General features: G+C 47.4%; 1 protein-coding gene across 1 annotated transcript; it reads left to right on the forward strand.

Moving 5' to 3' along the window:
* The first annotated feature begins 8,563 nt into the window (after positions 1–8,563).
* LOC138723931 (trypsin I-P1-like) lies at positions 8,564–11,145 on the forward strand. Its single transcript, XM_069863454.1, has 5 exons — positions 8,564–8,603; positions 9,079–9,241; positions 9,855–10,108; positions 10,540–10,676; positions 10,996–11,145. Exons 1-5 carry the CDS (start codon positions 8,564–8,566, stop codon positions 11,143–11,145), a joined length of 744 nt encoding a protein of 247 aa, XP_069719555.1.
* The last annotated feature ends 3,917 nt before the right edge of the window (positions 11,146–15,062 follow it).

The following is a 15,062-nucleotide window of genomic DNA, read 5'->3' on the forward strand; positions in this document are numbered from 1 at the left end:
CTGAGGTTATCCTGTGGCCAAGGGACACGTGCAGCACAGCACAGGCCTGAAAGCTGCATTGTACACGCAGCACAGTACAGGCCAGCACCTACACAGGTTAACTATTTTATACATGACCTGGAGCACGGCGAGGACCTGGAGCACGGCGAAGAGGAGCTTGGCAAAGAGGTGCGGGGCAGTTTGAGCAGCAGTTCGAGTGGGCAGGGCGAGAAGGCAGGGTGCAGAGAGGACCTAGAGACTAGAGAGAAGACACCGAAGACCATGGTGGCCACCCGGCAGAAGGTTAAAGCTGCTCCATGTGCTGCAGCAGGCAGGATGGATGCTGCCACCCAGACAGAGCCACAGTGGGTGCATGCAGCTACCCAGACCCTGGGCTGCAGGCAGCGCCCCCCTCCCACACCGGCTCGTGCCTCTGTTACTGGCTCCACTTGTGAAAGCTGCACTCGAGTGGGGGAACTCCTTCATATGGTGAAGGAGCTAAGAGAGGAGGTGAAGAGGCTGAGGACCATCAGGGCGTGTGAGAGGGAGATAGACCAGTGGAGTAGTGCCCTCTCACTAACTCAGCAGCCTGCTGGAGCTGGTGTGTTCAAACACCGTCCACCTGCAAACTGCATGGTTGGGGGAACAAGAGATGGGGAATGGCAGCAAGTTCCTGCCAGAGGAAGGAAACCTGCTCCCCTCACCGAGACAGCAAAACCCCAGATCCCCCTGGTGAACAAGTACCAGGTGCTCCAGGTGGAATCTAACCCTGAGGATGAGGATGATGGTTCCCACAGCCTAGAATCCTTCCCTAGGCTGCACCATCCTCAAAAAAAGATAAAAACATCCTCCATGAAGAAGAAGAGGAGGGTGATTGTTGTAGGGGACTCCCTCCTAAAAGGAATGGAGGGACCCATTTGCAGACCAGACCCGCTCCACAGAGAGGTCTGCTGCTTACCGGGGGCATCAGTGAAGGAGGTAGCTAGAAAACTTCCTTCCCTGGTCCATGAGACAGACTACTATCCTCTGATAGTAGTCCAAACTGGTAACGATGGTCTAGTATACAAAAAGGCCAAAACCATCAAGAATGACTTCAGGGCCATTGGGAAAATGATGGAGGGCTCTGGGGCACAAATAGTGTTCTGCTCCATCCCATGGCTAAATAGAGAGGAGCGGGAAGCCAGGAAGAAGAATTCGATTAATGCCTGGCTCCGAGCCTGCTGTGAGGAGAGGGGCTTTGGTTTCTTTGATCATGGGATGGCTCACGCACCCCCAGGCTTTCTTGCTAAGGACGGTACACATGGGTCTCCTAGGGGGACTAAAGCCCTTGCTAGAAACTTAGCTAAGCTCATAAATCGAGCTTTAAACTAGATGTAAAGGGGGAGGGGGTTGAGCCCAGGCTAGACAGGAACGAGCCTGGACGTGGGGCAATGGTGATTGGGAGAGGGTGTGCTGGTGAGGACCACCAGTACCTCACCACACAGAAAGTGGGGGAGAACACACCTCGGGGTGCTAAGGGAGATACGGGCGCACTGGCGCTAGCTACTCCAGTTACCAGGCAATTGGGAACGAACTCTGTTCCCTCTAAGAGGGCTGAAGGCTCGGCAGCTCAACTGAAGTGCATTTACACCAATGCACGCAGCATGGGGAATAAGAAGGAAGAGCTGGAAGCTGTCGTAGGGCAAGGAGCCTATGATGTTGTTGCCATCATGGAAACGTGGTGGGACGACTGGAGTCGTCCAGATATAACTGGAGTACAGCTATGGTGGGGTACAAACTCTTCAGACGGGATAGGAAGGGTAGGAGAGGAGGCAGGGTAGCCCTCTTTGTAAGGGAGGACTTGGACTCCATTGAGATGGATTGTGGTGATGAGGAGATTGACTTCCTGTGGGTTAAAATCAGAGGAGCCCACCAGAAGGTAGATTTTGTGATGGGAGTCTGTTACAGACCACCCAGCCAAGGAGAAGCAGCTGACGAGCTCTTCTATAAACAGCTGGGGTTAATCTCTAGATCAGTGCCCCTCATTCTTGTGGGAGACTTCAATCTTCCTGATATCTGCTGGAAGTACAATACAGCAGAAAGGAAGCAGTCTAGGAGGTTCCTGGAGTGTGTGGAAGACAACTTCCTTGCAGAGCTGGTGAATGAACCAACAAGGGAAGGTGCCCTCCTGGACCTGCTGTTTGCAAACAGAGAAGGCCTTGTGGGGGATGTGGCAGTAGGTGGACGCCTAGGACTAAGCGATCATGAGATGATAGGGTTTTCTGTTCTAGGTGAAGTGAAGAGGGTTGTTAGTAGGACGGTAGCATTAAATTTCCAGAGGGCAGACTTTGAACTCTTCAGAAGGCTGGTTGGCAAAGTCTCATGGGAGACAGTACTTAAGGGCAAGGGAGCCCATGAGGGCTGGGAGCTCTTCAAAAAGGAAATCCTAGCAGCTCAGGAGAAAGCCATCCCCATGTTCCGGAAAAAAAGCCGGCAGGGGAGAAAGCCAGCTTGGTTGAACAGAGAGATCTTGAGTGATATCAAGAAGAGAAATGTTTATGGGCTCTGGAAGAGGGGACAGGCCTCTTGGGTGGACTACAGGAGGGAAGTGAGACTGTGTAGAGAAAAAATCAGAAATCAGATTGGCCAAGTCTGTGAAAGATAACAAAAAATCCTTCTATAAATATATAAATAATAAAAGGAGGACTAGGTAGACCATACAGTGCCTATTGGATGCAGAAGGAATAACAGTGACAGGGGATGAGGAAAAGGCTGAGGTACTTAATGCCTTCTTTGCCTCAGTCTTTAATTGTAAAGAAAGTCGTTCCATCTGTGTACAAACCCAGGAGCTAGAGGAGCAAAATGAGGTTCCCGTGATCCAAGAGGAGGTGGTCAGAGCCTTGCTAGCCCAACTAGACACCCACAAGTCTATGGGGCCGAATGGGATTCATCCAAGGGTATTGTAGGAGCTGGCGGATGTGCTGGCCAAACCCCTTTCCATCATCTTCCAACAGTCCTGGAAGACTGGGGAAGTCCCACTGGACTGGAGGCTGGCTGATGTTGTGCCCATCTACAAGAAGGGTCGCAGGGAGGACCCAGGGAACTACAGGCCTGTCAGTCTGACCTCAGTGCCAGGGAAAGTCACGGAGCAGGTGATCTTGAGTGCTATCATGAAGCACATGCAAGAGAACCAGGTGATCAGACCCAGTCAACACGGGTTTACGAAAGGCAGGTCTTGCCAAACTAACCTGATTGCCTTCTATGACCAAGTGAATAGACTCTTGGATGAGGGAAAGGCTGTGGATGGGGTCTTCCTGGATGGTAGATACCATTTTGAACTGGCCAGAGGCTTTCTCTGCTCGAACCAATAGGGCAAGACAAAGAGTAAAAATTTTACTTAAAAAAATTATTCCAAGGCTTAGGGTGCCTTTAGGAATGTTTTCGGACAGAGGTCCTCATTTTGTGGCAGAAGTTACCAAATAACTAATTGGTGTTCTGGGAATATCTTGGGATTTGTGTATGCCTGATAGTCCTCGGTCTAGTGGGCAATTGGAGAGAGGGAATCATACTTTGAAGTTGAAGTTGAGTAAAGTAAGCCAGGAAACCTCTGTTACCCGAGTAAAAGCACTTCTTTTAGCATTATTAAGGATTCAAATTCAGCCTCCACTAGGAGGCCTTAGTCTTACCCTAAGATATTATATAGATTGCAGGTTACGTTACTAAGCTCTGCAGCTAACAGAAAGTTTCCTGACAGGTTGGAGTGTTCTCTTTGTCTTAACATACACAACTGCATGGCACAGACTGGCATGGGGCATCAGCTGGTTCCCACTCTGCAGCTTCTCTTGCTAACATAGAGGCTTCTGAAGCCCTAAGCACAAGGCCCAACAAAGCAAATGTGGTCCTCGAGATCACTAACTCTTCACACACACTGCCTTCTGCAAAGCTCCTGATGCACCCTGCCGCCTGCACAACCCAGGGAACGCCACGGGAAATGGAGACCCTTCCCACAGTCACATCAAGCACAGCCTTCTCTCAGCTAGAGCATTGGGGGCGTTGCAGGGGTGTGGGGTTTCTTCCTGTTGCCTGCAAAATGTAGCCCACCCTCTTTATTCTTTTCTCCTTTTTCTTCTGAGGAACCTGGGGTCATTCCTGAATCTCTTGAAGGCAGTTTGTGGAAAGTAGTGCAATGAGACACACTTTGACCTACAACAGAGTGTCTAGGAGCTGGAGGCGTTGCTGCATCCTTCTGATGAAAGGACACAGGGGAACATCTTCACTGCAAAGTCCATGACAGCCTTGAACAGCAGGATCACTTTCTCTCTTCTATGGGCTGGGCTTCCACTGCCATGCATTGCTGGGCCCACAGAACATGATACACGTGCAGAGGCTCTGTTGGGTCTCTGACACACACACCACGTGTCCGTGTGCACAAACTGTAACCCTCACTTCCTGCCCACAGTGATTTCCCACACCCTTGGACCGGTGAAAAAGCCAATGCTCTGTGGAGAGAAGACGAAAGGATTTTCTCCAGCTCCGTCCATCCTCATCTTGCTGCTCCTCTGCAGAATGCTACAGAGGAGAGTAGGAGAGTTGACCGACACCAGGACGACAGGTCGGCAGCCTTTCCCATGACTGGGCAATGTGATGAGCAGCACTGGGCTAAGGAGATTCCACGCTGCAGCTTGCTGGGCTGGGAGTCGGAGTGTGAGAGTGCGTGGAGGAGACTCAGCTGAGGGGCAACTGGCACGAACTTACCTTCCTGAGCTCTCTTTCTCTTCCCTTCATTTTGTGCCACTTTGTGTATCTGCGCACTATGCACACACTCAGGCTGCCACACAGCCCCATCACGCTTCTGTGATAACACTTATCTCCCACCTATGCATAGACACACAAAGCACGAAGTCAGTGGAACAGGGTCCACGCACCTTGTGCCTCCATGCAGGCAACATTCACCACTGTGCCCAGCCAGCTAACTAGCTTTGCACATTTCAGGCTGTCTCTCAGTGCCCTGCCCACCAGCAGAGTCATGTATTTTCCTCCTTCAACTGTTCCTCTTCACACATCTCTGTGCCTGTACTGCCACCACAGGCAGGTTGCTGGAAGGAGTTGGCCTTTCTTCATGCTTCTCCACTGGTTCCTAGTGGTCATAATGACCCCTGTGGGTAAGTGAAAAGCCCCTCCATTGTGCTTGAAGATCTGCATGGGGTCTACTGCTGCTTCAGCTGTGTGCCCAGTTGCTGGTAGTGCTCCATTCTCCAAGGCTTCCCAAGGGAGGGTGGGCCAGGAACTGGGTGAGATTTTCTTTAACTGCTGTTAAATCCTGTGCATTTTTAATACTTCAGTTTGAGACTATTAGAGTCATTATTTTCCTAACAAACTTGTTATTGTATTTGAAGCTGAGTTTTTCCTCCTATGTGTCTCACTCAGAGAAATGGGAGCCTGTCCCAAACTCTGCAGCATTCGTGGCAACGTATATATACCCTCCTATCTTTGGAGGAACTCAGGCTACTGCCCCTCAACAAGGAAGATGGAAGGAGATGCCACCCCAGTCCCAGTCCTCATCACCTCTTCTCCCTTATGCCTCCCGCTTTGGACCATTCTCAGTTCTTTCTTCCTTCCTATGTCAGTGTGTTGGCTCTCCTGGTCGGTGCATTGACTGGGGCCTTCACAGATATTTACGTTCCTCTCCTACCCTCCCACCAGCACCGGGGCTCCCCAGGGAAGAGAAGGTCCAGAATGAGGTGAACATTTCTTCAACTGCTTAAGCCAGAAAACTCTACAGATATAATTTTATTTTCCTCTACCATTTTAATACTTCAGTTGAGAGTACTAAAGTCATTATTTTCCTAACAAATTTGTTATTGTATTTGAAGCTGGGTTTTTCCTCCTACGTGTCTCTCTCAGAGAAATGGGACACTGTCCCAAACACGCTGACATCCCTATGCCACCTCATGCCATGTCATGCTTCAAGGACATGGGTTTGTGTCCTCTTTAATGCGTTTCACTCCTCACATCTCTTCCCTTCTCTTTCCAGGCCTGGCCCTTCAGCAGTCACCAGATACAGTTGTCCGAGTGGGAGACTCTGTGACCCTGGACTGTTCCCACAAGCAGAGTTTATTCTCAGCTATGTACTGGTACAAGTTGCCCATTGGGAAGAAGGCCACTCTGCAGCTGGTTGTGTACTCGGTGGAAGGTGGTGCGGCAGAGATTGAGAAGGAATTCAGCAACCGCTTCCAGAGTAATGGGACTAAGAGCAGCCACTTATCTGTGAAGATAGATCATGTCCTCCTCAGTGACTCAGGAACATATTTCTGTGCTGAGCAAGAAACACAGTGCCTCAAAAGCTGGAGAAGCACAGCAGAAATGCAAGCAGGGATCTTCCCCCAGCGCACACACAATCCTGTATTTGACAGTACATCATTTTCTCCTCTTGCCCTCTAGCTTTGCCTCAATAAGGAAAGTGCTATTATCATCTGCCTTTTCCTGGCCTGTTCTCCAATTTCTGCCCTATGCTTTCCCATATCTGAATTGCCTTTTGATCACCCTTTCTTCTTGCACTCACTGCCTTGCCTCTCTTCTCAGACATCCAAAGACCACTTCTCACTTTCCCCCTCTGCCCTCTTTCTCTCTGTCCCCTCTGTTGTTCTTCTCAGCCCTCTCTCACACCCACCTTCTGTTTCTGTTTCCTAAATCTTCTCTCTAAATTTCTTCTCTCTTTCAGCCTAACTCACGAGTAAGCAGGATGTGGTATAGTTCATGCAGCCTTTCTCCACCAGCTAGAAAGCCAAGGCCACCCTGGAGTTCAGTCTGACAAAGGATCCCAGAACTGAGCGCTCTGTGTGCACCAATGTGTCTCTGAGATTCCAGGGTCTCCTGGGATTGCTCACACTGCAGTTTCCAAGAGTACGGTGCCTCGCCACAAATCCAGAGCTCATCCAGTTGCCATGTGGGAAGGCCTCGGAGTTCCAGAATGCTGTCAGGACCGTGCCACCGAGCACTTCTAGGTGTGTGCTGGTCCCTTGGCCCCACCAGTCTCCAGGGAGTGGGCACACTGCAGTACGCCAGGGTCCCTGAGTCGTGCCACTAACCTGTGACCTGAAAACTCTGATAATATTCAATGTAGCCCAAGGCGCGAGGGTATGTGGGGACAGAGCATGATCTTGTAGGTGAGGATCTGCAAGGTGCACTGTGGCAATAACCCACCATACTTTTGGCTCAGCTAGAAAGGATAGAGGTGTCAGGGCCAGAAACGGGATCATTCCCATACTATACTCCACAGTGGGCAGACCACAGTTGTGGAAGGAAACCACCTTGTGTTCCCAGGAAAAGGGAGATATCTATCAGGGTCTCGAAAATGGTGAGGATTGGAACACAGGGCAGGTGGGGAAAGGTTGAAGGTTCTGGGTTTGTCTGTCCAGAAACAGAGAACACAGGAGAGCAATAGTGTCATCTTCTCCTTCCCCAGAGGGAGCTGAGGACGGCTTAGAGACAGACTCTTCTTGGAGCTGGCCAGGAAAGGACCCAAAGGTGATGGGCAAAAGCTGGGACAGGGAAATTCTGCTGATGCAGGGAGGCAAACTCATGGCCAGAGGTGTGAGGTAGTCCTGGGGCTGGGCCCGGTACTCAAAGAAACTTTCCAAACTGTTCTGGTCCAGGCCTTGAGAGACCTGCACCAATTCTAGAGCCAGCCCTTACCCTACTGCAAGGCAGATTGGAAACCATTGGGTACCATCCTGCTAAGTACCTTTGTGAGCTTTTGATGTATTTAAAAAGCAGTATCGCTGTCAAGAAGGATGGGGGGATGTCTGCATGAGAAAGTCTTTGTGCTACTTGCATAGAATGCTGATTCTCCATTAAAGTCTCTCCAAGGATTTCAGAAGATCTTGTTACTTTTCTCACAGCACCTTGTTCATATGCATTATATCCATAAACAGCAGTGTGGTACTGAAAGTCTTCTGTGGCAAAGATGAGTATCTATAGAACATTCCAAAGCTAAACAGAAAAATGTGGTTTGGTACTTTGGCTGATATTACTATCATTTGGATTGGGTGGGAAAAATGTTTTGACAGAAATACATGACTCACTCTCATATTCGAACAAATTCACCTGGGAGGTGGTAAGGAACACAGAATAGTTTGGGGGTGGGGGTATTTTGTTTCCAGAGGAAATGCATATTATCTTACTGTCCATTACCAACAACACTCATCTTCGGGAAAAAATATGCCTTTTTTAGAACGACCCCATCAGTGTAGAGTTATCTCAAAGAGGCTTGAGGGTTGCTCTCAACAGCTGCTACATATAAGAACAACACGGGCAAACACCTACACATCTTCCAAGGCTCAAATATATCTTTAAATTGAAGGCTGCCTTCTGAAATAATTCAAAATATCTCTCTATTTCAGGAAATATTTCTGGTTAGCTGATACGTTATTTGTTGTTTCTACCAGTGCCCATTAATGCTCACATTTGGATCTTCAAATTTTCCATTGTGTACTTTTTGACTGGAGAAAACCTTGGGCAAGAGATAAGGCCATTTCCAAAAACGTATTTCTAGCAGCTCCACTCTTCCAGTCCACCAGTCTGGGCTTGAGGCTGAGTCAAAATCATGAAGTTCTTCCTGTTTGTCACCTTTGTTGGCGTGGCTGGTGAGTATGTGTTTTACTTCTATTTCTGTAATTTATAAGGAAGCCCATCTTCTGAGCAAATTTCCAAGGCAGTCCATTGTGGGAAAGTGAAGTCCAGTTTTGACTTGCAAAAGTTTCAAGTTGGAGCCCTGTATGTTCTTTTCACTGCTGTCTGTTCATAGTTGCTTGTGCCACAAAATGGGGAAAGAATTTCTTCACAGGGGTCCTTGATCCAGGAATACTGAAATGTGTCCATAGCTCCAGAGACAGTCTATCTTCCTTGAGGACTAGGTAGTATAAAGGCAATGCCTCTGGCCCAGGAAGACTTAAAGCTGCTGTAAATTTCTGGACTAGGGGAGGGTGCTTGCCCACCACCGCTACTGTGAGTTCTTATGGAAAGTTCTTATGGAGACCACCAGTGAGATGCTTCAGTCAGTCCCAGGGCCACAAGATTCCTCATGGCAGATGTTGACTTACACCACTTCTTATCTCCCAGTTGCCTTCCCCACCAACGATGACGATGACAAGATCGTGGGAGGCTACACCTGTGCAGAAAACTCCGTCCCTTACCAGGTGTCCCTGAATTTTGGGTTTCACTTCTGTGGAGGTTCCCTCATCAACAGCCAGTGGGTCCTGTCAGCTGCTCACTGCTACAAGCCGTGAGTAGAAAATACTATACTCACCCTTGACCTACTTCTTTCTTCCAGCATGCTCCTAGCAGGAATTCTGAGCTGTGAGATCCAAATATATGCAGTAAGGGACCGCATTCTGACAGGAGACAACCAAGGAATGGGTGGCTCATTCAGGAAGCTAGGCTGAGGCATCATGATGGGTTTTCCACTCCTGCAAAACTTTCTGTGAATGCAGAGCACTTTCTGAAATGACAAAGTGTTCATCTAGCAATGAGTTAAGAGCTGCAGTTCCCACAAGTGCAATCAATCATGCTCAAACTTGGTCGCTGGAGAACAGCAAGAGGAATAGAGGTCAGGGTGATAGCAGTTTGTCCTTTTCCAGGAAGTTTGTATAAAGTGCTGTTATATATTTATCTTCTCCATCGCAACAAAATAAACCTGCAGAAACTCACCACCTGTATTGGAAGCTGGTAGGATCTCACAGGGTGGATCCCCAGGACTTATTGCAGGACAAGAAAGATAACCTGCATGAAAGCAGCTGCTATGATGGCGATATTGAAGAGAGTGCATGTAATGATGGGGACGTTCCTCATAACTTGACAGGAGCAGTAAAGTGGATGCCATTCCTTCTCTTTTCTAGCCGCATGCAAGTGCAGCTGGGGAAACACAACCTGGCACTTACGGAATCCACGCAGCAGCTTATCAGTTCAGCTAAAATCATCCGCTACCCTGGCTTCAACGCTAAGACAGCGGACAATGACATTATGCTCATCAAGCTTGCCCAACCAGCCCAGCTCACCCGAGCCATCCAAACAGTTTCTCTGCCTACCAGCTGTGTGGCCGCAGGCACCACTTGCCTAATCTCTGGCTGGGGCAACACACTCAGCGATGGCGGTGAGTACTCTGTGGGGACATACAGTATGATGAGGGCCCAGGGGACACTCTAAGACCTCACAATTAGCTGCAAACGGTACAAGGTAAAGTACAGAGAAGTGCTGTGGGACAGGCGTTTTTGAGCGACCACGCTGTGCAGGGCAGTGGCCATTCAACTGCTTTAAAGACAAGCCTTTAAAAGGTCCTTCCTTTTGTGCTGGGTTACAAACATGGAATCATTAAAATCAATGTGTCTGAATTGTAGAACAGTGGACGCACGGATAGAATCTGTTCCATCTAAACAAAAGGAGTCCATACTGTGATTACTGTTCAGAGCAAAAATGTCGACTGCTAAGCCAGGACGTTCAGTCATTGCTTTTCTGCTACGAAAGACCTTCTCTGGGCTCTGTAATGAACTCAAGGTGTCACCAACCATCTCTACTTTCTTATAGTTCAATATCCAGACACCCTGCAGTGCTTGGAGGCTCCTGTACTCTCCTCAAGTGAGTGCAGCAGCTCTTACCCTGGGAAAATTACCGACAATATGTTCTGCGCAGGATTCCTCGAGGGAGGGAAGGACTCCTGCCAGGTAAAACTTCTGCCTCTCTTTTCCCATATTTTTTCTTTCCTGCCTTTTGTTAGCAGAAGAGGCCATCTTGTTAGAGAATCTGTTATGCTCAATGTGCTGGTATTTCTGAATGCTGGGGTTTTGGTTTGGGTTTGATTCTTTGTGAGGAACAATAGCAGAGACATTGAGTGAAAGTTACTCATTCAGTGAATCTAGGGATTTTTCTACCCTGTTAATCATCGTCCCCTGCCATTGTCCCCCTGCCTCTCTGTCCTAAATCTCTGACTCCTCATGTGTGCTGCTACCATTTTCTGAGTATCTGTATCATTTATGTGCACAGGAGGATTCCGGAGGTCCAGTAGTCTGCAATGGGCAGCTCCAGGGCATTGTTTCTTGGGGTATTGGATGTGCAAAGAAAGGCTATCCTGGAGTTTACACTAAGGTTTGCAATTATGTCTCCTGGATCAAAGAAACCATCTCTTCCAACTGAAACACTCTCATTCTGCATGACCTACCTTTTCTCCTCATCATTTTCCTCTGTTTTGGGACTGGATATGCAAAAATTATCAAAAAATAAATACTTCTAGGCACCCCTTCTTTGTGCAGCATTTCTTTGGGTACTTCCATGGGCTATGATATAAAGGACAGAGGCAAGGAGTGTCACTCAGGGAACATACGCAATATTTGTCTTGCTTCTCAACCAGCAAGATCTTAGAATATTTTGCCATCTTCAGAAGTCTTTCGGTCAGTTACAGGCAGCCATTTCTGGAACAGAACACCTTTGCTGCTTATCAGCATGTACTTGGGTAGTACAGAACTTCCTAAAACAGCTGAGAGAGCGTGCTGAAACACGCAGGCAGCCTACTCCTACTGGACAAAAACAAGCAGGCAGCAACACAAACGCTGCCTGTGTCCCCACTGCCACCCCCAACAATATGACTGAACATTGCCTCGTAACCACATCAGTGCACACAGGAAAAGCAAGAGATATAATCTATCTGGACTTCTGTAAAGCCTTTGACATGGTCCCCCCCAACATACTTTTTTCTAAATTGAAGAGATATGGATTGGATTGGTGGACTCTTCATTGGAAAACAAATTGGTTGCATGGTTGCATTCAGTGTGTAGTGGTCAACGGCTTGATGTCCATATGGAGATCCATCACAAGTGGTGTCCCTCAGGGGTTCATACTGGGACCAGTACTGTTTAATATTTTCATTGATGATATAGACAGTGAGACCGCGTGCCCCCTCAGCAAGTTTGCAGATGACACCAAGATGTGTGGTGCTTTTGTCATACCAGAAGGATGGAATGTCATCCAGAGGGACCTGGACCAGCTGGAGAAGTGGACCTATGTGAGCCTCATGAGGTTCAACAAGGACAAGTGCAAGGTCCTACACCTGGGTTGGCGCAGACTGAACCCTGATGTAATGGGCTCATGAAACACTTTGCTTTTGAGGCCACCTAGGTTTGTGCTTGGGTGATTGCAGTCTGTGTTACTGGCAAGGGCTTTGTGCACAGGCTATTAGCCTCATGCTGTAGCTATGCAGGTGCTCTGTAACTGCATGCATGATATGGAGAAAGACATCCCTAGATGAATAGAATGTTCTGGCCCCTATTGAGTCTCTTGGATGATTACTGTTGAAGTTTTCCTCTTGTCTGTATCCAGGAAAGTGGGAACAGTTATCTTCCTCTCAAAGATTGCTAACAGTTTCCTCAATCAGGTGGTGCTCAACAACAAAAAAGGAGAGAGAACGTAATGATTTACATGTGATATACCAGAAATAGCAGCACAAACATAGGCAACAGATGAATTCTGTGTGTCTCTGCTGAGACACAAGAGACACAAAGTATGTAAACCTGGTTACTTTCATCCAGTGAGCAGGTGAGGCACTAGAAGAAGCTGGGTTCTTCCACCTTCATGCAATTAACAGGCATGGGTCTCTTTCTGCACCAAGGATGCTGATAGGGAACTGAGTGCTCTGGGCAACTGTAGCCTCCCTCAGTCTGTCTTCATCAGCGTCCCCAGTAAAAGTGACAGAAAGAAAGAAGACTTAGTTTCAGAGCACGAGTTCTGAATTCATTGTCTTGAAGTGTAGCAATAGCCAATGGGCTACAAAGGAATTAGCAAGAGCCAAAAGAGTTAGAAGCTTTGGAAGTCTTCACTGCAACTCCTGAAATATCCTTCCCCAAATCCGCTAGTTCAGGATCTGGAAAGCTTGATCATACCTGCCTTTATCTCAGTAGGTTTTTTGGTTTCCCTTGTTTCTTCTTTGATCTTAAAATAAAATAGACTTTAAGAAAAAGATCTTTTGAATTGAAAAGAAAACCAAAACAAAAAAGAGCTGTTTGTGACTGACTGTAAGTCTTCCAAACCTTTTGGGTCCAAGTGGATAAGGAATTTCCAGAGCTAAGGCTCAGGTGGTGCAAAGAACTCTGACTTGTCTTGGATTTGAGATACAACAAGGACAGTGAAAAATGGAAATGGCAAGAAAAGAAACAGTTCACCAGCTACCAGAACCCCAGATAGTCTGTGAGTTAAGAACTTTTCTTGGGATGCTGGGATGCTGTTGGCTCTGGGTTTCAAATTATGAACTGTTAGTCAAACCTTTGTTTGAGGTATCGAAGACATCTACCTCTAAGCACCTGGGTTGGACTGATAATTAGCAAGGCAGCCTACAAATACTTGAAATTCTCTTTAATGGAAACACCAGCACTTGGGCTCCTGGACCTAACAAAGTCTTTTGAGCTTTTCACTCATGAGAGATGTGGAATAGCCCTGGGAGTGCTATTGTAGTTTCTGGGAGAGCAGTGGCCTATCTCTCAAAACAAATGAATAATGTCAGCCAGAGATGACCAGGCTGCCTGAAAACAGTTGCTGCCACAGTAATACTGATCCAGGAAGCTTGCAGATTTACAGTGGGTCAGAAGACGACAGTATATGTACCACATATGGTCATCACTGCCCTGGAAAAAGAAGGACATCGGCTCTCTTCTAGTCTAATGTTGAATACCAGCTGGTATTATTAGAGCAAGAAGATGTCCTCCTTTGGACCTCCTCCCTTGTTAACCTGGCAGTGTTTCTTTCTAGTGACCATGTGGAGGGTACAGCCCTCAGTATGATTGTTTGCAGACAATTGAAGAAGTATGTTCTAGCTGCCTGAACCTTAAAGATAAAACACTGGAGAGTCCAGATTGGGAATTATTTATAGACGGGAGCAGTTTTGTGTGAGGAGGAAAAAGGTTGTCAGCGTGTGTAGTGAAAGAAAAAAATTGTGGGTGGTTTGCCACACCCACCAGGCAGGTGGTATTACCTCCTTTTCTTTTAAGGGAATTGGCCAAAATGGAGCATGGTAAAGTATATTGGGGAACAGAAAAATGTTTTTAAAACTCTTAAAAAAAGTAGTTATAGGAAAGGCCATGACAGAAACTCTTTGTTCCATTACAGAAAAGTGTGTGGTGTGCCAAAAAAACGACTGCAATACCAATAATAGAGTAATACCTGGGAATGTTAAGGAAGGAAATTCCCCTGGAGGTTACTGGCAAATAGATTTTACTGAGTTATCCTGAAAAGAAGGATTTAGATATATTCTAGTTTTAGTGGATACGATTTTGAACTGGCCAGAGGCTTTCCCTGCTCGCACCAATAGGGCAAGACAAAGAGTAAAAATTTTACTTAAAAAAATTATTCCAAGGTTTGGGGTGCCTTTAGGAATGTTTTCAGACAGAGGTCCTCATTTTGTGGCAGAAGTTACCAAATAACTAATTGGTGTTCTGGGAATATCTTGGGATTTGTGTATGCCTGATAGTCCTCGGTCTAGTGGGCAATTGGAGAGAGGGAATCATACTTTGAAGTTGAAGTTGAGTAAAGTAAGCCAGGAAACCTCTGTTACCCGAGTAAAAGCACTTCTTTTAGCATTATTAAGGATTCAAATTTAGCCTCCACGAACCCCGTCCTCAGGGAACCTGACATCCAAGTATGCCCTGCTCTTATTCCCACAACCCAGTGCCCTCCAAGGAAAGCAAAGTGTCTGGGCCACTCTCTGGGGCTCTAATCTGAAGACACGCCTGGCTTTGCAGGAGTAGGCTGAAAAAGCCAGTATCGAGGCAGAGCTTTCCAGTCCTAGAGACGGAAATTTCTCAGAGAAAAGAAGGAAAAAACAACCACTTCACTGCTGCATGAAGTAAATACGGCTGGGAGGTAGGGGAGTGGAGGCCAGTTTTCTCAGGGTCAGCAGAAAAGGAGATTGAATGCAGCACATCGGAGAATTTTTCACATGCACAGCCAAAACACCCATGGCTCAAACAGGGCTTCATCCCATTTTTGGCAGTTCCTCTCCATTTATTGTTGCCAAAGGCAAACTCAGGCCTCTGCCTTCTGCATGTATAGTTCTCTGCTCCCTTCAT

Source organism: Phaenicophaeus curvirostris, chromosome 1 (assembly GCF_032191515.1).
Source record: "Phaenicophaeus curvirostris isolate KB17595 chromosome 1, BPBGC_Pcur_1.0, whole genome shotgun sequence".
NCBI lineage: Eukaryota > Metazoa > Chordata > Aves > Cuculiformes > Cuculidae > Phaenicophaeus > Phaenicophaeus curvirostris.